This window comes from Cydia pomonella, chromosome 8 (assembly GCF_033807575.1).
Source record: "Cydia pomonella isolate Wapato2018A chromosome 8, ilCydPomo1, whole genome shotgun sequence".
Classification (NCBI taxonomy): Eukaryota; Metazoa; Arthropoda; class Insecta; order Lepidoptera; family Tortricidae; genus Cydia; species Cydia pomonella.
The window spans coordinates 5,677,286-5,694,958 of record NC_084710.1 but is presented as its reverse complement, the minus strand read 5'-3'; the positions used below and the strand labels follow the sequence as shown (position 1 = coordinate 5,694,958).

The window sequence follows — 17,673 nt, the reverse complement described above, 5'->3', positions numbered from 1 at the left end:
AAATAATAAAGTAAAAATAATTGAAAATCGGTTCAAAACATCCCAAAATATCTGGTCAAACATTTTGGCAATCGGCGGAAAGAGTATCATTGGCTCAGACTCCCGGAAAATAGAATTCCGACATCTAAACTTATTAGCAGAGATCCCTTCCACCCTACACGTATGCATTATGTATCCATTGCATCAATGTCGTCTCCGATAACCAGTGAACTTTCACAACCTGACCTACTTTATAGACATTGTTATTATTGTAACTTTTGTACTAACCGACCCTCTAAGGTGAAAGATGGCGAAGCGGGTTCCCGGAAGGGTTTATTTTCTTTTTGTGTATCATACAGAGAGTTATTAAATTATAATAGTTAATAATTATTATTGTTGGCTGTTGAAAACGAAATGACGTTTATTTCTTTATTTGTAATTATCAAAAACCCTAGTAAAGGAAACAGCTTGGGTATTTTATTTTATGAAACTTCATACTAACCAATAGTTTAGTAGTTTCAAAAAGCAAAGTAATGAAAAGATCCCTTCCGCATGCGAAAGAAGAGAAATACGATACGGATGCGGGAAACTTTTCCTAGTTACGAGTACATAATTATTAGTATCAGCTAACCGAACCATAAATAATTATTTGTTTTACAAGGGGGCAAGGTTGTTGTTTAACCGCTCGTGCTAAGATTGATACCCAAGGAAGCAAAAGATTCCAAAATTGAACCACGAGCGTAGCGAGTGGTTCGAGAAGTGGAATCTTGAGCGTTGTGAGGGTTTCAATGCACGAGGGTTAAACAAACTTTGCCTCCGAGTGAAACACAAAATTTTTCACCACACCAACACGAGGAAACTACTAACTATGAAATACCAAAAAATTCAAATGAAATCAAATCCAAATGAATGTGATAAAAAAAACGTTCAAAATCATCATTTAAAAGTCAATTCTACTAGCTAACATAAGGAAACAACTCAAAATTTGCATCTGATTACTTCGCCCCACATGTGGATAAAATGCAACTTTCTCGTTCGTTTTTGAACAATCAAGAGGTCCTTTATCAGTTGGTGTGGTGAAAATAAACTTTCAACTTTACGATATACAACGTCGAGCAAAGCGATTCTCGCTGAATGGGATGTATCCACCTACAGAATATTTTTGAATAAAGCCAGTGAATTATCGTTAAATAGGAGGGTGTCCGATCGACCGCTGGTCCGCAAAATTGCTCGAAACTAGCGAACTGATTCAAGCTCCGCGCGAACGTACTCGTACCTTTTTAGATCAGTTCAAGGTCGTTACTAAATAGTTCACCCTGAGTTATTTTTAGAAGGGTGCTCATAGTTTATCTCTTCACAGATCCTGTGGACCTACCTCTGGTCGGAGCTACCCGAAGTACCGACAGCCGTAGCGAAGGGAGTGTACATACCGACTACGAAGAAAAAGGTGTTGGGCATGTTCCCGAGCTCCGGATCCGGTAAAGTGATATTTTTACTCGACGAACAACAGAAGAAATACTTGCTGGCGCAGTGTGAGAGACTCATGAGCTCCCGTTGACATGAAGTAGTAGAAAGGATGACCCCGACCGAGTGGCTGGGAGAGTTCTTTCTACTTATCTTTGATTTCCGCACCGCGATGCTTGCAGTCGCCTACCACTTTAACCTGCACCACCTCAGCCCTCGAGGCTTCCGCTAACTATCGCTGTGCTTAACTGAACTCTTTCGTATCGTGTATATTTTCACCTCCAATATGCGAAGCTTGTGAGTGTGTTTGTGTATTTTATATATGTTTTTCTTATGATGACGTGTATAAGATGTGTATTGAAAGTGATTGAAATCCTGAAGACTCCTTATTAGTACCAATAAGTGTAGCCAACAGCTAGAAGCTGAAGTAAGCCGTTTAAAACGCTACACGACACATTTATCGCTTCAAGTATTTAATCTCAATTGTCTACATAAGTCAGTTTTAAATTGTATGCTTTCGCTTATTATTATGATGTTCTTTCTGTACTTACATTTATTCTATACTACTACCGCGAACTCTACTGATTTTAGATATTTAGCCATAAAGATTAATATATTTGCATTTAAGCAATGTTTAAATTGTGCCGTCTTCCGACAAAATATTTAAGATGTGTTCAAAATTGTATTAACTGTTGCCAAGTCGAAGAAGTCAGGATCTGTTCGAGCTGTGAATATTGTTTTGTTAACACATTAAATTTTATGGGATTGTTGTTATTAACTGGTTAATGGTGTAACTGTCAAAGTTGTATACAATGATATTTTTGATTTAAATCAGTTGATATTATTTTGTTTGAAATATTAAATAATTAAGTTTAAATTGTAGAATACTTACCTAATGTATTTACTTGGTATTATGACACATGTTCTTTACTGAGGCCTAATAGTACAAACTCGAATACACAAGATGTTGTGAATGAATTAAATACGTTGTCAATCTTTTGCAGTGTATACATATATTTATATTTTAAATGTTGATTACTAAGGCGATCCAAATAGCAGTGCCTTAATATCAGTGTTTAGAGATATTATAGGTATTGTATATGGAAATCGTTTTGTTAAAAATAGCATTATCCGAAAAATAAAAAAGTTTACTAGGTGCTAGTAGTCCTATTACCTATTTATGATGTCATGAAATAATTGTTATTTTGAACCAATGCTATTTCCACTTCTATGTTTTTTTGTAACAAATGATATAGGTCTAATAGTTTTCTTGATGGATGAATTATTTACTACACTCTCACCCAGATTATTAAAAGAAAGTTAGCCTTGATTCGGCGGAAGTTAAATTATTATCACTTTGTAGGATTTTTACTTTTTAAAGCATTTATGTCCATATTTTTTAAAGTTGCTCGTGTATTTTTTGCTATCTACTTAATGCACAATTTCTTATTTTTACGTTATTTTGTCAAGCTTGTGTACGATTATTTCGTAATAAATCTATGAAATAATAAAGTGTATTTATTTCTTGACTCCTAGCAGCTGTCTAGCTACTTTCAAGAGCATCACCTGCAGAAAGAAATGCAGCAAGAGAGTGAATTATAGCGCCTCAGAGGAATGGCGTGATGGTAAGTTCGATTTTAAATTTATGGTCTTTGGCAATGGCTGTATACCTATAAAATAAATATAATATATAAACCCTTTCCAGGCATAGTACGATTTATCGACCACTACGTGCCAATATAATTCAACTTTAGTATTCTGGTTTAAGGTTGAAATTAGGGGAATTAGTTTCGGGAAATGGGACTTGTCTTCAAATAAAACATCGAAGTTGGATTAATTGGAATATATTTAGATTTTTTGGGAAAACCTTGTAGATTGATGCGGCCTGGAAAAGGCTTAATATTACCAAAATATCCATATAGATCACACACTCTCTGAAATCCTCTATAATTGTAATACGCGTTAAAATGTTACGTACGTTATAAAGTGTTTTACAACACTAAAACAATAAAACGGATATTCTCGATGATGGCTTACGTCGAGTAATGGCATCCCCCGCTTTTGGGGCGTTAAAATTTAGGGAAGCCTCATTTACTTTAATATTCCTGTTTGAATCAAAGCTGTATCTAATAAAAACGGTTGTAATGTGCACGTAATGTTGTATTCATGTTTAGTAGCAAATTTTCGGTCAATAATTAATAACATTATTCATATCTGATCCGCATTCGCAGATTATTTAAATTTTTACAAGCTTTTACTTGCTCTGTTAGTATGGTTCCGTTCCGTATGGTCCACTTCCCGGTTTCCGATTGAGCTGAAGTTTTGCATACATATGTAAGTCGGGTGACAATGCAATATTATGGTACCATCGAGCTGATCTAATTACGGAGACAGGGGGTGGCTATGGAACAATGATAAAATAACGCAACCTAGTTGTGTTTGATGTTTTTAGAATTGACTCGATAAGTCATTAGTTGGCTATGGAAAGAAAAGTACAACTACAGTCAGCGATAAAACTTACACCAAAAGTGAAATTTTTGCCAAAAGCTTATGTTTTTAGTTTGCCGACTTTTTGGTTTTTATTATTATTACAAGAGCTAAAATCAAAGGACATACGAATTTTTAAATTCTTAACTCGTGTAATAATTATAAGATTGAAAACAATCAAAAACTACGTGGCACAGCTGTGGTTAATTAATACAGGTTGTTTTTTTAGTCACCTGCAATAAGTTACGGGGTGAATACATATCGTCGCTATACTTACTCAAACTCGTATCTGATTTACGTATCTAATATATAGATACGAGGTTGAGTAAGTATAGCGACGATATATAGATCATACTAGGCCACCTTTACTATGAGACCAACCCCGAAATCGCGAAAAAAAAATTGCCTGTTTCATTCATTTTGGCTGTCTGACATTTTCTATGGGAGAGTGAAAAATCTTTTCCCATTGTGCCCATAGTAAAAGTTGCTAAATATATGACCTCAAAGCTCAGCCCGTAAATTATTGCCGGTGACTAAATAAACAGTCTGTATACATAAATTTTGTAAATATATTACAGAGGAAAATGGGAACTGCGTTTGTATGGAAAGGCGGCTTCGCGTAGTCATTAATTTTCCTCGTAAAAAAACTCAAACATTTATTTAGCAAATAAGTCACAAGGGCACTTTTATACGTCAAGTTATATGCAATTGAAATAAATCACTAAGGGCCACTTGCACCATCCCACTGACCCGGGGTTAACCGGTTAAACCTGGAGTTACCATGGTTACCTGTACATTTTGACACTGGGTTAACGGTTTAACCGATTAACCCCGGGTTAGTAGGATGGTGCAAGTGGCCCTTAGTGATTTATTTCAATTGCATATAACTTGACGTATAAAAGTGCAACAATACCAAGTTGTTGCATTCGATTTGTCGTATAGACGTATTTCAAATCCTACCTATATATGATGCTAACAAATTATATAGGTAGTTACCGATAGTTTTATTGTTGATAGTACTCTGCTCCTGCAGTATATGTAACATGAAGGTTTAAAATGACGACGAAGAGCTTCGAGAAGGTAAAGGTAAAGGTAGGTAGTGCCCTTGCGCTTCGCTTTGCTCGTCTTGGCGGGGGCACTACCGTGCCCCCAGATTATATAGTTTTTATGGTGTTTTTTTGGAGAAAATTGGAAAACAAATTTGCTACGGACAAACACCCTGATTAATGAGATAATGAAATGAAACCTCATTGAACAGATTCCAGAACCTCTTATACGTAACACTTCACTAGCTCACTTTACGTTGATAAATCACATACATATCAAATGACACGTTGACAATGACGTTTAAGACAAACAATTGTGGCGTTTTCAATAAAACGCTATTTCCAAAAAGCTTCAAAATTAAATCAATCTAATCGATAACCGACGATGTGGTACCTTTTAGGTAGTTGAAACGTTACAATTGTTGACATGACAGAATGTTAAATATCTTGTCAGTTAAATGCACATGATTATTTTTAAATAGTATAAGTAAATGAAAAAAAAAGAAAGATATGGAAAGGTTTTTTAATTTCTATTTAAACTTAATTGTTTTAGTGTAAAGTGCCATCTCTAAAATATTGGTAGCTAATTTGTTAGTACCTTATATATAAAGTTCACTCAACAGAAAATCATAACCCACTCCATCTTAATTGCTAAGTGAAACACTTTCAAGATTATTAACTATTACACTTATAAGTAGAAGCTTCTGTTGTCGTATTTATTAATATTTGTATAAGTACGAGTACCTACCTAAATTGATTACCTAAGAATGCTTTAATTGCAGATTTCTGATAACTTTGCTTGTCCTCCAACATGATTCATATTTTTAGACTTTAATGTAGGTCGAATCTTCGACGTTAAGCCCACGCAACTAAGAATGTATTTTGTAAACAGCACTAGGTAAAATGTACTTATACTTTCAGATTGAGGGATGATTTGTAAATTAATGTTATAAAATATTGCTGAATCGATATAAACTTTTTTTCTGTGACTGTCAAGAATTTTGATTCTGAAGATGCAATAAGGGTGCAACTATGCATATATTTTGTAGTTTTTAAATTAGAAATTCTTAAGCCTGATCTACATAGAGGTGTAGTAATGCGGTCAGTATGCTTTTGGGGGCGTTTTTGCGATGTTGTTCCATCGCATACATAGATGGATCATGCTGAAGATAAAATTATTCCCGATGTGAAATTAAATTGTGATCCCTTGTAATGCTCGCAGAATAAGTTTTTACAAATTATTGTGCATTGTACCTATTATAAACAGTGATCGGAACTATGGGAGTAAAACTTTAACAAAACTTGTTAAGCGGACATAAAATACGACATAATCTTATTTTAATTTGACATAAAATAGTGCATACAGCCCTAAAAATATTCATGTCCATAGGGATAGGAATAGTATAGTACTTACAGCCATAAAAATATTTACATTCATAGATATTCGAATATTTTTAAGGCTATAAGCACTCTTTTTACGTCCGCTTGATAAGTTTTGTTAAAGTTTTACTCCCATAGTTCCGATCACTGATTATAACCTATTGTAGAGTAATAAGAATTAGTATCTATATTTTTGTAGCGTGCAATTGATAAATCGAATCTAGGTAATCTAATCTTGTAAGTTCAGTAAATAAAATACTTTTCAAAGCAAAACATCTATAGCTATATGCGTGGTAGGTAATTTTAAATGTGAATCGATGAAAGCCGGCGTCAGTAACGAGTGGGCAGTTTTCACGCCAGCTGCTACTGCATAATGGCGCCCAACTATTACTACAGCATTCAAAGACTTTAACGACATCTCGTAACATGGCGGCCATTATTGTGTAAAGTGGCGATGTCACCAGTGGTCACCACCACTGGAGTGGTATTCAGATTTTATAATTTGTTATGGTTTTGATAATGGTATGATACGGTCGCTCTCACATATTGCTGCGCGAATCGTGTCAAGGTTGTATCTTAAGATGACATTGGAGGACTCGTGCGAAATCGCCTTTTCATACAAACGTAGTTCTCATTTTCCTCTCTGGATATAACATCATTGAAATTATTTTGGCACAACCTTTATCAACCACAGCGATTATTTTTAATTATTAGAATACCTCGGCGGACTTTCTCTGATCAAATCGGGGAAATCCTGAATAAAGGCCAGGTCAAGAGCACCCTAAACCGACGAGCGTGTATGAGGAATGTCATGAAAGTGAAGGAAGCGAAAGAGGTATGTCAGGATCGTAGCAAGTGGAAATCCGTGGTCTCTGCCTACCCCTTCGGGAAATAGGCGTGATTATATGTATGTATGTATGTATGTATGTATGTATGTATTAGAATTAAAAAACTTGCATTAAATTTTTTTTATGAAATCTGTTTTTCCCTCCTAATTAAAGATAAAAGTCATACGTAGGAGCATAGCTATGATTAATATGCATCAAATTATGTAAAAATATTTTCCATAATGTCAATATACAGCGAGGAAAATGGGCACTACGTATGTGTGGAGAAGCGGCCGTCCGCTCTGCTTTTAAAATTTCGAAAATATAATATAACAGTTAAACCTTTATATTACGATAAGTTAGTTTTAGACGAATACAACTTTGTTTCTCTTAATTATCTATTTTTAGTCTATTAGGTGCTCACGGGTCATTATAACGCTGAAAAAAATAATTACCAAACTCATATTGAGTCAATTCAAAAAATAACTGAACCAAAGTCATAAAGAAATCAATTTTGCTCAATATCCTAAAACCGAACAGGCAACACATAGTTCATAAGTCCAATTTTTTTTACTGTTACACAAACATTTACTTGTAACGCGAATGTCCTGAATGCACCCGCTTACCTAGGATCATCTAGCTACGTCACTATTTAGTAGGTAAATTTGACCACTAAGTACTACTATTAAATATGGAAAGAGGTATTTATAAAACACTGTTTCCCGATTGCAGATAAAGAATGAGTGGCTACGTATAAAAAAATACCATTTACCTACTTTATACTCATAAAATCATGGAAATATGTTCGAGGAAATGCGCTAACCATTTCCATTTGCAAATGCAGCTCGCTGTTGTTAAATCCGAGTACTATATCGGAAACTACTCACCAACTACGGTTCTTATGTTAAAGTTTAAATAACTTTACGAATAACCATAAATAAGGTTGTTGAAATAAATTCTAATTCATATCTGTAGTAGGTATCAGTGGCGTAGCGTGCCTTGGCGGGGCCCCGTATAAATATTTGTATGGGGGCCCTTAGGAAGGGTAAAGATTTCTCACAAAAACGCGTATAATTGATACGGCAGATACGGCGGTAGCTACGCCCCTGGTAGGTATATAGTCGAAGAATTACAAATAGTGAAGATAAGAAAGCTTCAGCTAAGATAATGTGTATAGAAATAGAAATAATTTATTAGTGGCAAAAATATACAGATAAAAAGAGGAACAAACAACAAACTTACACATAACATTATAACGCATAATATTACATTACCTGACACATATTAGCCACGAAATGGTCCCGACTCAGCATGGTGTTAGCCAGTCAACATTTAAAAAAGGAATAATACCTAAACAAATGCAATAAAACGAACAAATTGGAAAGAATGAAATAATAGATTAGTTAAATTATATGTAAATAAATAAAAAAGAAATATATATATGAAGGTATAGTAAAGTTTCTGTGAGTAAGTATATTATTATTAAAACGTACCTATGTACAGGTTGTGCAAATTAGAGTGATACAATTTGTTTTTAAATTTTAGTTATATTAAGTGCAAAATTTACTAAATATTTTTTCATAAATATATTATTCAGGGTTTGCAATTGTCTACCTCTAGCAGCAAGCATTTTTTCTCAAATGTTTGTGTTGTTTAAAATACGACTCGATTAATTTCGAGAAACAGTGACAGTGATTGGCACCCAAATTCCCCATATTTTGCAGCTCCTGACTTATTTCTGTGGGGCTATCTAAAATTATGTAACTATGCTAACTTGCTGATGAAATTTAAAGAGTTAAAACCCACCATCCGACACTAATTTACTAAGATAACGCCAAAAATGTGAAAAAATATGCTGAAATTAGGATAATTAGGGCTCACATTTGCCTGCTGTTACTGGTGGAATATGTCAGACATTATATTCCGCATGTATTTGCCAACCCTGAATAATATATTTTTAAAACAATACTGAACAATTTTTGAACTTAAAATAGTTAGAATGTAATAATAAAATGTATTCTATACTTCTTATTTGCCAAACGTTAATACATCAATGTTAAGTAAAACAGTTATCAGAATTTTTAAAAGTTCAAAATTACCTTCTCCCTTCGAAGCGTTCGCGCGTCATATGTACATATGAATAATTTCATGCACTTTTACGGCTGACGGTACAGTCGCCATATCGGAGCGGCCGAGGTGCTCAAAAATATCTGACGCCTTGACTGTACCTATCCATAACCCCGCTTAACAATATTCTGCTTAAGTGGATACGAGTATGTCACGTTTAGTGTGATATTTTATGTAGGCTTAACAATCATACGTACCTACGTAAATATATCCATCACATATTGTACTTACTCGTATGTCTCATTTTATTCTCTTCTATTTTAGGATGGACTTCATAGTTGAAAAAAAAAATATCTCTATTTTTTTTCGATAACCGATGAACTTCTAGTCGAAAATTAGTGGTTCTCTTACGTTTTTGAAACTAAATTATCATCAAGCAAATATATATAATATGACTAGGAACCTACTACCTACCTACATCCTGAAATTGTCAGAGTTACCGGTAGTTCTTTAATAATTATCTTGTCTTTATCTGCTGTTGGCGATCAAAGATGAGGAGCTGAAAAATTCATTTTTTTTTTTTTTTTTTGGTTATAGTTTGTGAATCCAATACGGGCAATAAATTAAGCCAGATATATAATTTATCCGTGTTATCATTAATCAAGAGTATTTTTAAGTTACACTTGTTTCCTCGAAATTATTTTTTTAAAATGTGCGGAGCAGGAATGTTCTGCAAACATTACGAGACAATATGAAATTTCATTAGGAGATACGAGCTTTTTGTATTAGTAACTGCGGACAAGCATTTACGGTTACTATAAAAAGCTAGTATTCCGTAACTTGTGTGTCCTTTTCATTGCTGGCCCAATTATTTTGTATGCTTAATAATTTCATTGTATTTCTAAGCAAAATTCATCTCAAAATACTTCTTAGGTCTTACGGTAACTACCGCTTAAATATTTGCCCGTATTTGATTAACACGCTGTATAAGTTGCTAACAAATTAGCTGCCGATATTTTCTACTATATATATACCACTACTATACAGGTACTATAGAGAAACAGAACACTAAAAACAACTAACTTTAAATAGAAATTAAGAAAACTTGTCATATTTTTTTTTGTTTTTAAGTACCAAACAAAATAAATAATAATTCTATTTAAAAATAATCATCATGTGCATTTAACTGAGAAGATGTTTAACACTTTCTGTCATTTTAACAATTGTGACGTTTTTACTAAAAGGTACCACATTGTCGTTTGTCGATTAGGTTGATTAAATTTTGAATTCGTTAGCACCTTATAAGTGAAAATCCACTATTGGCGTGACGACAATTTATTCTGATTAGCAATAAATGAATTACTTATTCTCTTGTTTTGCTCTAGGTTCTTTATTTAGGAAACCCTTTAAGCCACCTACTCGTACACAATCGGCAGTGTAAAGAGATACCGACATAAAGTAATTTATTGAGTAGAAAGCCTCACAATAAATAAGCAATGTCGCGTACATGATAAGGGTAAACAATGTATGGTGTCTCTCCTTTGAATAGATTTGTGTCGAAACCAAAGTTGATCTAAACCTTCTAGGGTGTATTTTGAAATGAAATCTTTGCGTCGTATTTCTTGTCAGTTTTCTTCTTTTAGATTTTGAGAAAAATAACTATGAAATAAGAATAAGAATCACCTTCGAAATAGAATTTGAAATATACATTTAATCTAATCTAGCCTTTGTTCACTGACTCTGCTTTGTCACCGTTTTTCGTTGTCACTAGTCAGGTTGTCGGGGTTTCCGATAAAGGCCTCCTCTAAAGCTTTCCAGTCTTCTATGTTTCGAGTGATTCTTATCCACTTTAGTGGGAAACCATCCTCCCATCTCATTTTTAGGTGTCCCTGACCTTTCTTGCTGATAAACAAATGGACACAAAATATAAGTAATTGGTTCCCTATAGGTATACAGCAAGTGAATTATACATAAGGCATCGGTTTTAAGTAAATAGTCTAGAAGAAATAATTAGTTAAAATAAATTCACCGAGAATATGACACCCGTAGCAGGAAAGTGACGGGCTTAGCAGGAAAATTACTCCGTATTGCTATTTTTTTAGTTGTTTGGAGAAATTAACCACGAGTTATAAAATAAATTTGAAATAGAAGTCGAATGGTATAAAATGCCACCTAAAAGTTAATAATTTATAATCACTAGACTAAAATCCACCGGGATATAAGCCGTGATTACCTTTTATATTGTTTTTATTGAGTTGACGGGTAACTGGAGATAGCGGGTGGGTGTCAAAGTTGTGTAGTTGTGTAGAAGTCCAGTGAAACTAACCGTGAATCATTCAAAACTGTTAATTTATAATCCATGAGTGTAAAATAATTTGCGCCAGGAATATAGTAAACACCCCTATAATGGAACAGGCACCAGTAATGAGATGGTATAGACAAATCCTGTAAAACAAGTGTTTACCATTAGTTTTTAAACGCTGACAATATTTTACCATAAACAAGCGCCAAAGAGCTGCTTAAGTTTCATTTTTCATCATCATCATTTGTTAGTTCGAAAATTAATGACGTCATACATCCCATGACTGGAGCAAAAAACCATAGTTTTAATTGGTAGATAATATTGAAACCAGTTGCAGTAGCTTTCATTAAATACATAGAAAAAATGGAGGATGAATTGGACATTCAACTTTTAAAGCATAATGCGGTAGGAATTTTACAGATGTCGGTGAAATATCAAAAATACTCCAATTTTTCTCTTAAATGTTCCATGATTGGTGCCGTGTGGTGCATGGTTGGTGATGGTGGGTTTTAACATATGACGCCTATGGTAGGAACATGACGTCTCTAAAAAATAGTCAAAACTCTAATAAATGCAGTAAGGATGCGCTTAAATCCCCAGTTCATACTTGTTTGGACAACAAAATTAATTATTTCTACAGACAGAGACAGAAAAAAAATCACGAGCATAGGTTTAAAACGCATTTTAAAAATTTGTAACAATGTTTGCACAACAGCTACTTAAAAAAATGCGCAATTTTATTTTTTCACGACCTCGTTGATTTTTTTTGTTCAAACTACAAAAAAACACAATTCAAAAACATGATATCCGCTATCTCGCTCACGAAGGAATCCACGGGGGTTTTAAGTCATTTGCGACTTTGTAGGCCCGGACAAAGGCCCCTGTACCTTGATGGCAGTAAGAGGCGCGTGGCCAAGTAGTTATCGCGTCCCTCGCTCGCGCTGACGCAGCCTCACCACTTTAAACCTTCGTTTTAAGGGGATATCTATTCTTTTTATAGGCTACTTTCTATTGAGAAGGGCAGAGAAAGGTATATGTTGTGTCCCTGTTCCTTATTGCAGCAAGTATAGCAGAAAGTATCCAGCGAAAGGATATAACCCCCTTGACCCTACAGGAAAGACATTCGAACTTTAAAATCTCATCTCGGTTTGAAATTACATACAGTGTGTTTTGCTTGTTAAGGCTGCGAGTAATGTCCATTCAAGTTTAGTTTGAAAACGAAACGCCAGTTTTGGCTTTGACACGCTTTTTCAATATTAAATTGATTAATCTGAGGTTAACATCGTTATAAGAAAATATATGTCAAGGTAAGCGAATTTTAAGCTACTACCCAGAAAAGCAATGAAAATTAAAATAGGTAAGGATAATTAAAATTAATGGATTTCACAGCTTGGGACATCTCCGATGGAAAAAATTATTAATCCACAACGTTTTATTTTTGTTTAGAAATAATTTTATGATGAAATAAAACTATTTTAACTAATTAATTTAAAATACATTCTGACGTTTCAAACTTTTCACAGCGTTCGTGGTCAATGGGATGAGAGACTCAGGAAAAATATACTCACCTCTGTTACAATGTGTACATGTAAGGCTATTTATATATGCAAAATTGCTTTATGTCATTAGTATTCATTAGTAACTATCACGGTAATCGAAGACAGTAATATATGATTGGTTATGTTAGATATCTGCAATTAGGTCCCTATGTGTATAATTCCCGGTTCGCCTAGTTTTGCTGTGAAACTGATTTCCTCGATAATCTCTATTAATAGTCTGCAAAGTGAAATGACCATTCCAAGACAGTTAGGTAAGGTAAATTGGCGCGTGGCAGCGACACGCTCCTGACGCCACAATTTGCGCTAAGAAACCCGCCTGTCCAGAACACACGGCGGGTTCCTAGAACACAGTATAGGGGCAAGGACAGTGACCTATCCCGCCGTTTAGGAGTTATTGTGGCATTACGCTCAACGTTCAAATCTTGAACGCATTAACTGACGACTAGCCCGGCGAGCGGTGCCCTTTTAGTGCGTCCAAAACGCTTTTTTGCGCGCAGGTTTCGAATGACATTTGTTTGTAGATGGACTACTTTGTATATATCTACTCTGTCTAGACTTTAATGTAGGTTCGCAAGTTTAATTTAGGATTCTGAGTGCTCTTGCTTCATCGCATGATGATATCTTTGAAATTATGCGTAACAGAAATAATTTTACAATACCTAATTCAATATAATTATATATTTGGGTGCGTAGGAGGATGGTAATTAATTAATACTCATCACTACACTTTCAAACACATATATATTTTATTTTGTATAAACTTAGCAGTTACTGTGTAAACCGATCTGACAGAAGAAGATCGAGTCAAAAGAGTGCGAATATTTATATAAAGAATACTACAAATATGTTCGGTAAATTTAATTAAAAAAATGAAAATGTCTATGCATGTGACCAATTTACCAAAAATATATATTAAGGTCGAGTAATATACAGTCGCGCTCCGTGATTGTTATGCCATTTAGGGTTCTAGCTAAATTTGACATGCCATAGCGTAGTATAACCAATTTAGCTAGGACCCTAAATTGTTCAACAATCGTGGAGCATGATGGTACCGATACCTGTGACATGAAACTATGCGGCATTCATGCGCGCGCGACTCACAGATAAAGTGCTGTAATACATTACGTTTCCAAATATGCCCTAAAGAATATAACAATTATAAGTACAGTTAAGAAAAAATACAGTGCAAAACGGTAAACTCGTACACGTGAGTGTCACAAGAACGAAGTATATTCGTCAGAACACATTACAATATTATCTGATTTATTTTACGAACACATTCTAATCCATCTGCTTACTGCTTTTTTTCTCTTATATATTATGTACGTTTATCTAAAAATAGTCAAATCATTTAGACGTCATATTAACATGACGTAACATTTTTTTAGAAATATTAAGTAAAAACAGGGCGAAATCTTAAATGTCAAGAGTGAAGATATTAGGGAAATGCCTACAATACGTATTGCACCCACGTGTAGGTCGTTCCGTAAGTGCTGTAGTGGGTGTTTCATAGTTTTAATATGATGATGATGACTCTGCCATTTACAACACTGCAAAATGTGTGTATGCAAACATTAAGCAGATCACTGATGAAACTGCTTAAATTATGCTCTAAAATTAAACTCGTCATAAATAATCTACGTATGACCAATTTTGGTAAGTTCTTATGAAATATTGTAATCCAACCACAGCAATGTTTAACGTTCCTAAAGGTAAAGTATTTTACTAATACTTTTTTAGTTATAAAAAGTAATTTCAGGGCATTCATCGCACTAATTGGATTCACGAGTAAGTACCTTAGGTTTCTTTTTAGATTCAGTTAGTAAGGATAACCCCTTGCATAACCTGCTAGGATCCCGGTATTGCCTCGGTCAATAAAAACGTTTCTCGTTAGTCCCACTGTTTGCGAAGAAATTAACTTATCTAATTAAAACGATTATGTAATTAATTCTGACCTCGTTGAGTGGCCTGCGTACCTAAGGAAACGGGAATATTTTAAAGGATTCATATTTTATAGCGGGCATTCTCAACAGAATGGTTCGAGATGGATTAATCCTTGTTAAGAATTTTAAATAATTGATAAGCAAATCTGTAAACATTCATTCGAGTAAGTACCTAATCTTAATAATTTCGGGTGGGTTGATATTTTATCTTTGAAACTAAGCTTCCTTTGTTTAATCTTATTAATATTCATTGTTATTCTTTCGTTTTAACTCAAAATGTTCAAAAGGGGGTTTTTACTAGGGAGAAGAGACTACGTGACATTAGCCTGACCCTACTCCAGGTTTATATTAAAAAGTACCTCCTTACACAATATAAATTAAACCTCTTTTAGACTGCCCCGCTCAAAAGGTTCTTAACAATACTCATAACCTAACTCCCCCTGTCCCCTTTAGAAAACCATGTCTGAGAATCTATAGTCTTAAGAGAGGTGTACATCATTTAGGATTTTAATGAAATATACTGTTCACTCACGCACAAATACCGAGGAAGCGAAATCAGCCTACCTGGCTGGCCGCTTTTCAGACCCCATTCCATGGTCTTTGTGCACGAAATGTCGCAATGTATACCATAATTATTCGACATTACAAAAAAGTCCTAAAAACTTAATATATTGTTGCGTACCGTTATGAATCATGAATACCCTAATCTAAAAATGCAAGCAACAAATGGTGGGTTAGTACGTGAAGATGGATCGCTACGAGTTGGACGAGAAGGGCAGCCTGCTTAGTAGAATGCTCACGCGAATCAATTCTTCAAGATGTCAGCGTTCACTTTATATTACGGCGGCTAGAGTTGGGCGAGGCTGGATATTTATATCAGTCGCTATTTAAAATGTACATCACGGTACTTCTTAATATTACCATACTATACCACATAACTATTGCATAAAATGAACGTACAAAGTAAGGCCCATACAGGACAAATTAGCAAAGTGCAGACTGCGATGGTACGGCCGCGTCATGAGGCGACCGGAGGACCACATGACATGAAAAGTGCTTAATGCCAATCTGGGTCCAAGAAAGCGCAGAAGACCCCGATTCACATGGATAGCTACCGTCAAAAAAGTCCTAAGGAATAATAATATGGACCCAAAGACGACCCGGCAAGAAACCTCTGTAGAAAGACTTGACCCCAAATAAGATGGGATAAGGCCGGCAGAAGAAGACGGTACTTCTTAATACGACTATAGTATTTTCTTTAAGCGAATAACTGTACTTTAAAAAAACATTATTGTCAATCTTACGGTATCATTCGCACGAAGGTAAGATTTAGATTTTACCTACATTAAACTAGGACCACAAATCAGCGATACACTTGTTCATTTAAAATTTATTTATTTTTGATAAATTGTCTTTAATCGTTTGGATCTTAATTAATGTCTGCCAAAAAGTTAAGGTAAATAAGAGTTATTAACCGGGTCCACACTGAGCAAGCAATTTCCTCACGCACAAAACGGCCAGTCGGCCGAGGCGACGCGTGAGTTTTCCTCGCCTCGCCCGAGTGCGCCGCCTCTGCCGTGGCACATCTACACTGGCCGTTTTGTACGTGAGGAAATTGTCTCACGCGTATGCTCACTTAGTGTGGACCCGGCTATTGATTTGTCTTGTCAGTCAATACTTGTTTAAGGCCAGAGCACACGAGCTGCGTGTGCGTATATATGCGTGCGCGTGCGCTAAAATGTGAAATGGAGCAGTGCACGCACACGCCACGCAAGTGGTGTGCCGTCTCTCATAAGGATCTATATATTATAATGCGCCCGTCTACGCATACGCATTCGGTGTGCACATACCTTTTATTTTCGAACCGCAAGCTGGATGGTGCTAATCTGTGCAGTAATAGTTCTGAATGTTAAAAATTATGCACTCACGTGGCAAACTTCTATTATTTACTATCACTTATCTAGGTTTAAAATTTAATGGCATTAGTGTTAATTGCACTACAGTGCACTTCTGGCCGAAGGGTGTCGTGTTTCGGAGGTTCCGGGGCAAACTGCCGAATCCGACACAAGAGCAGCCGATTCAACGGAGCCACGCCGTTTTGTCGCCTAAATAGTGTTTAGTTGTCATTTTATAAAATGTATATGTATGTTAGTCTGTAAGGTATTTTTAATATGGGCCTTGTCGCCTGAATCAAATTTTAAATAAATTAATTATATTTGTTTGTATATCGTAAATCCTCGCCTCAAGTCATATCAGACCAGTTATGTTTACGACGTCATGACAGTATTAATGGATTTATCTTGACCAAAACATTTAATAGTCAAGCATTTAGTTAGCTTCAAGTGAACGAAACCCAACTGTTTCTGTCGCACTAATATGAAAGAGTGATAGAGAGAGATGACTACGATACGCTACGGAACGTAAACGATTGGCCCGTTAGCTACGTACACAGAAGGAACTGTGAATAAGACCTTTTTTCTAAATAATCTTTAATTAATCAAAGCAGTTAAAAGTTTCTTAATCGTTAAGAAACATTATTTCATAAACGTTATTTTTTACCTAAAATCCACTTAAGTAGATACTTTTAATTAGTAGGCACTTCATTAGCTTTATAGAACA

General features: G+C 35.1%; 1 protein-coding gene across 1 annotated transcript in view; it reads left to right on the top strand.

Annotated features, from left to right (window-relative positions):
• LOC133520310 (intermembrane lipid transfer protein Vps13-like) overlaps nucleotides 1-2,955 on the top strand; it is an 89,239-nt gene extending 86,284 nt beyond the window's left edge. The window contains 1 exon segment of the mRNA XM_061854679.1: nucleotides 1,340-2,955. Coding sequence (XP_061710663.1) covers nucleotides 1,340-1,537 — 198 coding nt within the window. The 3' untranslated portion in view covers nucleotides 1,538-2,955.
• The last annotated feature ends 14,718 nt before the right edge of the window (nucleotides 2,956-17,673 follow it).